This window comes from Quercus lobata, chromosome 9, assembly GCF_001633185.2.
Source record: "Quercus lobata isolate SW786 chromosome 9, ValleyOak3.0 Primary Assembly, whole genome shotgun sequence".
Lineage (NCBI taxonomy): Eukaryota > Viridiplantae > Streptophyta > Magnoliopsida > Fagales > Fagaceae > Quercus > Quercus lobata.
In genome coordinates this window covers 19,045,826-19,054,024 of record NC_044912.1, presented here as the reverse complement: position 1 = coordinate 19,054,024, position 8,199 = coordinate 19,045,826, and the positions used below count along the sequence as shown (strand labels likewise).

At 32.4% G+C, this 8,199-nt stretch overlaps 1 protein-coding gene across 1 annotated transcript; it reads left to right on the top strand.

The window, feature by feature from the left end:
* On the top strand, positions 1-3,680 carry LOC115958917 (protein LOW PSII ACCUMULATION 2, chloroplastic). Its single transcript, XM_031077181.1, has 2 exons — positions 1-569; positions 3,308-3,680. Exons 1-2 carry the CDS (start codon positions 101-103, stop codon positions 3,451-3,453), a joined length of 615 nt encoding a protein of 204 aa, XP_030933041.1. The 5' UTR covers positions 1-100; the 3' UTR covers positions 3,454-3,680.
* Positions 3,681-8,199: the final 4,519 nt, after the last annotated feature.

Here is an 8,199-nt window from a genome sequence, read left to right as displayed (position 1 = left end):
CATGTGCTATTGTCAAAAACTTCAGGGGAGCCCAATGCCATTATCAGAAACAAACACCACCACACAAAACCCAACACCTCCTTAACCAACTAAACTGAAAATGGCGCTACATCTCCACCCTGCAACTTCCTTCACAAAAAAACCTTATCATCATCATCTTCCTCACACACCTCACCTCAACTCCCCCACAAGACTCAAACTCATTGTCAAGTCTCAAAACCCCTCAGAAACCCAAAAACCCAACACCAACCTCAATGAGACAACCTCTGAACCAACCCCACCAAAGAAAACCAGCTCACCTGGTCTGGGGTTTGGTTCTTCTTCATCATCATCACCTTCTAGTAAACTAAATTTGAGTGCTAGTGTCACTAGCAACAAGAAGCAGAAGAGTAAAAAAGAGAGAGCATCGATAATTAGGCGGTCACCGGTTGAGAAACCAGCTGCTTTTGTGGACCAAGAAGATAAGTCTAAGGCTAAGGAGAACAGTAGGAATGAGAGTGCTTTTCTTCTTACTTGGTTGGGTCTTGGTGCGATCATTCTTGTCGAGGGCATTGCTCTCGCTGCTTCAGGTATGAATTGAATTGTTGAATGCATTAAATTCTTTAGTGGTGGAAGTGTATTCTGAATTGGCCTTTTGAAATTGTGTTATTGGTATCTTTTTTATTGCATGGTTGTGGGTCTTGATGTATTTTATTTGTTATAGGATTGAAAATTGTTGACACTAATGTTGAATGTGAAATTTTTTAGTAGTGGGAGTGTACTATAAATTAGGCTTTGAAATTGTGTTATAGCAATATAGGTATCTTGTTGTTTGTATGGTTTTGGGCCTTGTGGCATAGAGTTTCAAGGATTGTAGATGTTTTTTGGCTACTTATTTTGAAGATGAGCAGCTTTTTTGATTGGTATGCCTTGCGGTAGTTCAGCTGGGATTTCTGGAAATTAAGTTAGGATTTGGTGGAATTCAACTTAGTTATAACTTATAAAGAGTTAAGAGTTCAGATCATCCAAATTGGGCCAAAATGGAAAAATGAAACAAATTGGGATTGGGGATTGAGATTTTGAATTAGTTCATTATTGAGGGTTTGCTAGCTTAGCCAATGAGTAATGTTACAAATATTACAAATTTTACTGCATAAGCTTTATAAATTAGTGTGGCGTTAATCATAAAAAATAAAAAATAATTCATACATTTAGTTATTAAGGTAGCGTTTGGATTGCATTTCTAGGCAGCGTTTCAGCGTTTGCATTTTTTTTTTTTTTTTTAATTGAGTACAGTGTTTTCACGTGGAATATTGTCTGTTAATGGGTCCCGTGCACTGTGCACGAAATTCATTACCTCTTTGACCAGCAAATTTTGCATTGAAATGTGTCTGTCAGTGGGTCCTGTGCACTGTTCATGGGACCCACAAACCTCTTTTTTCACACAAACTTTCATTAAAAATGAGTCTCACATTACTATTCACACATTTAAAAATTATTTTACTATAGTGTTTTTAGTTTTTAGCAAAATAATCGATATCCAAACGGACCCTAAGTTGTTAAAATAACACTTAAATTCATTATCACGTCAATTTGTAAGTCTTTTGCAGTAAAATTGGTAATAGTTTTAGCATTTTCCTTAGCCAATTTGGGTCTTTTTTCAATCATAAATGGTTCCTCTTCCTATTTCTTTATGTAGACTGGTTTCATTCAATTATATACTATCACTACCTAATTCGTTTTACCTACCATAGTTGTGTAGTCTAGCTATGACTTTACTGAAACCTCTTTGAAACATCTAATGCAAGTTTCATTTATAATCCTATTGTTATTCTGATACTGGCTATCTGGTTGGTGAATACTTTTCTTTTCCAATTTTATGCTGAGCTGTTTGATCCCTTACCACACCTGTTGTGGATCTGGATAAGGCATTTCATTTATGTATTAGGGTTGTTGCTAATAAATATTTTCATCTACGTATCTTTTGGCTTTTCAGTTAAGTTTTTCACCTAATTGATTTTTGCATATTCTATAACTTTTTTGTTTTCCATAGAGGACTTGTACTGCTTTAGTTTTTGGACCCAATTTTGACCTGGATGGTCTTAGCATCTAAAATTGTGTTTTTAAGGATTGCTAGCTATGTATTTCTTATCTGAAGATAGTATAGGTTTCTCTTGTCTCTAAATTTGTCTAGTTCAAAAACCAACAGTTTTGTAACCCTCAAACTCTCTGAAGATGAATTGTAAAATACCTTCCTCCCACCTCTCAAATTTGCCACAACATCCTTGTGGGCTTGTGGCTACGCCTACAATGATTAAATTACTCAGGAAAAGACTATCAACTACTTCAATTTAGCCCACAATACAAAGGCATTTATTATGGTCTCATGGATGCAAAATAAATTTTCAGCAATGAATATGGCTTGCAAAGTAACTTCAACATTGAATATGCTGAGGCCATTCCTTATTTAATTAGAGGCAACTGGTGCAGCAGTTCTGTTAACCTGTTTGGAAGCTGATTTTTAGCTATTGCACTAATGAGTTTGAGCCATACTTGCATTAAAGTCACTGAGTTTACATAAGCTTTTTACAGTTCTCCTACCATTCTGGAGTCTATGAGACATTTTTTGGGGTTAATGGCTGAATTCATTGTTTCTAAATGTTTAGTACAATAACTGGTGTTAACTTTTTACATTCATGTTAGATTTCAAATTAATTCATAGTGCCCATTTTGCATTTTACTGCCTGTTAGATTTCGGTTTATTTTTATTTGTGCATATCCAAGTTTGTTGGGACTGGTCACACATGCTGGAGAGCATTGACTCAGCCAACAACATATTTTCACTTTCTTTAAAGCATATACCTATAAATGCTTCTCACTATTCTTTTAAGTTGCTTCAAAGCTCTTGTATAAGGAAACATAGGCGCTTTTATAGACTTATAATTATATGATTAAAGTTAATAATATACTCCTTCCGTCCCAATTTGTCTGAATATAAATCCTCATCTTATTTTTAATATCCACTTCATGCTCCACCAACTGCAGTATGTCATGTGTCAAATTGTTTTTCATTTTAAACTTTAGTTACTTCATAAGGGAGAAAAATGTTTGCCAAGTTGCGATTGATGGAGCATAAAGTAGAACACTTGTGCTCTATTGCCTCCAAACATATAACAAAAGCAATTTCTTCTCAAGTATGGTTGCCTTCAATTTAAAAAAAAAAAAAAAAAATCCTAAATCAGGCAAATGATCTTTTTCTGGGTTATCTTAGTTATTATCATTTATTTTTCTTGTATTGTGTAACTGATTAGCTAATTTGAATTTACAGGGTTCCTGCCAGAAGAGTGGGATAAATTCTTTGTGAAGTATTTGTATCCATCCTTCACTCCAACAGTCTTCTTGTTTGTTGCTGGAACAGTAGCTTATGGAGTGCTCAAGTACCTGCAGAATGAGAATCTTGGAGATCAGAAATGATATATTTAGTTAATTTAAAATAATAATTTCAGGTTCTATAAGGAGAAATTTGTCATAGTTTCTAAGTAACATTTCTTTAGTTTCTTTAGATTGTATGAGGGCCTTTCATGCTTGATACAAAGATGAATACCAAAAGAAAATTAGAGTCTTTTGCAAACATGTCAATGACACACTCTCTCTCTCTCTTAATCAAAGTCTTTTTCTAGGGAATGGTTTACCTTAGGCAATTCTATGTGTCATAAATTTTTTTTTTTTTTTGCTGAATTGTGTCATAAATTGATTCGTTTGGCCTTTATGAGCAAAATGGTTCTCTTTCATTTGGAGACAGTCAGCTGAAAATGAGTACAATACGTACTGAATGAATTTATTTATAGTGGTTGCTAGTTGCTAATTAATTTCTATAATGTTGATAGTATAATTACTCAGAATAAAGTCCAAGAATAGTTGTAATTATTCTTATTTAGTTAGTTAGTTAGTTATATCCACTCTCATAATTATTTTTAAAAATTTTAGGACACTCAAATTGCATTATTAAAATAGATCTATATCATAGTTTAGATTAAATATTATAAATGATGCTACTTTATATACAGTTAGATCTAGAAAATAAAATCATCACCGAAAAGTAGACTATTCTCATTTGAAGTGAAATAGAGAGGATATTGTTAGCTTGAAGTGAGAATATTATAGCCTTTCAGTTTAAGAATATGATGGCCATGATGTTCTTTTTAATCTATTGATGTAAATTCTTCAAGATATTGACATTGTCACGGAATTACTCAAAGAAAGAAGATCTTGAAGATCTTGATATATAAATATATATATATATATATATGTCAAAATAGCAAGTTGACCCGAACTTGATATTTTTTTTTAATTTGATTGAATTTGTTAGAGATCATCATATTTCTTTTGGTGCACTCTAATTAAAGTCATTTTGTAGAGGACCACCCAACCATGGATCACCATCGCTCGCCACATTCCAGTTGGCTTCTATTTCTCAAAACTCAACCCATTCAATGTTGCTAGTGTCAATTCACCATAGTCGTGTGAGACTTTAAATGAAATTTAGACTATGGTCCCTCTTCTAATTATTGTTCCTACCACCTTGGCCTTATCCCCATTTAATGCTAATCAGCCTCTACCAATTAATCATTACATATATGCCTTTATTTCATTTTCTTTTTGGGTCTGACTTAGGTCTAGTAGTATTAGATCCATTGAGATGATGACATGTATTCATTTTTAGACACGTGTCACCATCTGATCGGGTCCAGTGCACTGGATACATTGGACCAAAACCAAGTCCTTTCTTTTTTGGTATTTAATTTGTTTAGGTTCTATTAACATATGCTTTGTTAATGAACTATTTAAAAAAAAAATAATTAATACCCCGACTTTCATTGAAAATATAACAAAATTGTTAAAAGAGTTAAGAAAATTCTTTTTCCCATAAAAACTTTCTAAAAAAAGTTTTTAAACTAATACTTTTAGGGCATCTGTTAACTTTTCTCAATTTGTTTTGTATGATAAGTTTTGATATAGGTATGATTGGTACCTAGTTCACAATCATCTACTCAATTTAGTTAAATCAAGATAAGTTCAGCAAATTACCTACTCGATTAGTACAATCTAAGAGAGAGAATACAAATCTTAGCTCAAAGACTAGTAAACCCATGAATTAATTGCATTCTAAACTTACATTCCGTACGTTATTTGCTATTAATCATAACAATAAAATATAAGAAAATATTTTTCCATAATTACCCACTAAAAAAACTTTTTTATTTTTTATTTTTTTATCTTATAATAAAATATACTAAGATTTGGTGTTAATAAATTGAGCTATAGGGCTCTTGGCTACCAAAAAAAAAACTTTTAACTAGATGTAAAGTCTTCAACAATGCGTGACACTAAAATCATCCAAAAATACTGACTTAGCATTGGAGGATGGATCACACCGTTGACACTTTGATTACTTCTTTTATAGGTGTCTATTTGTCAATTCAAACAACCAACCAACTCATTCATCTACTTTCAACTATTCCTAATACAACATCGGTACATACATATTTATACATACGCAAGCAATAAGCTAATTATTAAGATTCAAGTTTTTTGTTTTTGTTTTGTTTGTTTGTTTATTTTTTTTTTTTTTTTGGCTGAAAGATTCAAGTATGTTCAATGCTAGCTTTATGACCCACTGAAGAGAGACACACTCTAAAAAAATCAAAATAAAATAACACACAATGTAATGATAATTAAAATAATAGAAAAGAGTGAACATTTTTTCTAAGCACGCCAGAGCTTAAGGTCAAAGACCAAGCCCAGCGCCGCTAATGCTTTTTGCGCCGGTGCCAACCATTGGTGATTGATGAGTCCTACAATATACATATACTATAATTAATGAAATGCATATTTTTTTCCTAGTGCACTTTGCCTTTACAGCCTATAATTCAACCTACTCTAGGAGACTAGGATTATTGGTTTCACTCGAGGTCAAATATATTTCTTTCAGTTTTGCAATTTGATTGATTTTGATACCACTAGTTGAAGAAGTGAGAGCCAGCTGGTTTTCCCAAACTACGTTTACCGATGACTTTGGTGAACTCAGATTATTTTTGTGTCTTCAATCCAAAATTTGTCTTTTTTTTTCTTTTATTGGTGGGGTTGCCTAAATTGGGTCGACAAGAATGCTACTAAAGAACAATAATAATAGACAAATGCAACTTCATGTCTTGAACATTAGGTTTTTTGATAATCAAGCCTTGAACATTAGGTGAAGTGTTAAGTCCTCGGAATCTAATAATAGAGTAGAGTTGCTGATGTTTTTGTGATGTAATAGGGTGACAATTTTATCTTATTAAAATTGGGAATGTACAGAATCTAGAAATGTGTGGATTATAAATTGAAAGTTATTGTACAATTTTATTATTGTTTTCTAAAACTATATTTTTATCAATAAAGAGGAATGAAAATGAAAAACCTATAACATTTTAATAAATTAATTTGGTAGATTAAGTGAGAAGCAAAGTGAGTTTAATGTGGTTAATGAGTCTTAAGTGAAGAGTTAGTCTCTTTATTAAAATAAAAAAATTGAATCCCATGGTTAGAATTACCGAATAAGTGTATTATATTTCTCAAATAAGAGTATCTACAAGAATACTTTTATATAGGAGGCAACTAGCAAATGTGTTATTCAAGTATATGTGTTAAGCAAAACAAGTAAAACGAGCCTAAAACTCACAAACTTATTACACGTTAACACACAATGATAATGAGATAATATGTTTATTTATTGGTTAAGTATGGTGAATTATTCGTAAGTGTAATGTATGAGAAAATGGGTCTAACGCACGCGTATGAAAAATGAGCCTATAAATAGACAATATAAGAACTAAGAATGGCAATGGGGCGGGGTGGGTATGAAGGATGGGGTCTTCGCCCCCACCCCGCATGGTTTTGTCTTACCTCATTCCTGCCCCGCCTTACATGACGGGGAAATTTTTCTTGCCCCATCCCCACTCCTTAGGGCCCCGCAAAGCCCTGCCCCACCCCATAAAACTCTACTTCTTGTTAATTTGCCCACAATTATTACAATTGTTTTTAATAAAATTTGTTTTGTTAATAAAAATATACTTGAAACTACAAATAAATTTATCCCATCAAATCAAACTAATTTTTAGCAAAAATTGAATAATATTATTAAAGTATTTAACAAGACAATGTCACAATAAAAACAAAAATCTCATAATACAAAATCAATGATTCAATAGTTTATAAATTTGTTTATAATAAAGGCAAAAGAAAATTTTAAATGGGTACTTTATTTCCAACCTGCTAAAAAAAAGAAGGCAAAAAGCCTTGTTGGGTAGAATAAAATAAGCTGATGATATATTTGTTTAAATAGTAAGGTTTTAGGATATGAAAAAATTTACAATTTAACTCTTATCAATACAGGACAGGAATGAGCCGGGACAGGGCGGGATGGATTGGGTTTAAAAAGTCTAGAAGAATCATATGGTATGAAGTGATAGGCAAAGCGTGACGGTAAATGGGGTTGAGCTTTTCCACGTTGGATTTGTAAGAATTATACTTAAAAAATCATAATGTAAAAACACTTCTATTCCTCCTCTAGGTGTTTTTCCCTAGTTTTGGTTGAATTGATATGAACCATGCTGTTTTATTACCTACATAAATAATTAAATATTCATTTCGATGAATTGATAGCGTAAGATTCAGCTCCCTTAATTTTTCAATTGTTACTGTCACAAATCACAATCCTCTCTTTGAACCCCTAACCCTAAGACAAACGTTTTTATTGGATTATATAGCAAATTCAATGACAACACATGCAATAATCTCAACATATAATCTTCTAGAAAATACTTTGCTTACTCATTCAGATAACGATGTGTATGAATGAGCATGCACTGAAAATGAAAGAGAATACTAGCTAGTAGCTGCAACTTGCTTGTCCATATCAATGGCAACAACAATAACTATAGCAATAATATATATACAGTATACTAAACTAAAATTTCATCCATGGAGTTCAACTTTTCGTCTTTTCCTTACTTGGAGACCCTCCTAATAATAGCACCGCACTTTTAGTCACAGTAGTAGTGTGAAAGTGAAACCATATATATATATATATATATATATATACACACACTTACTGTGATTTGCTTTCGTTGATTTATATGTGAAATCCTTTTTTTTGGGGGGTGTGTGTGTGTGTGTGTG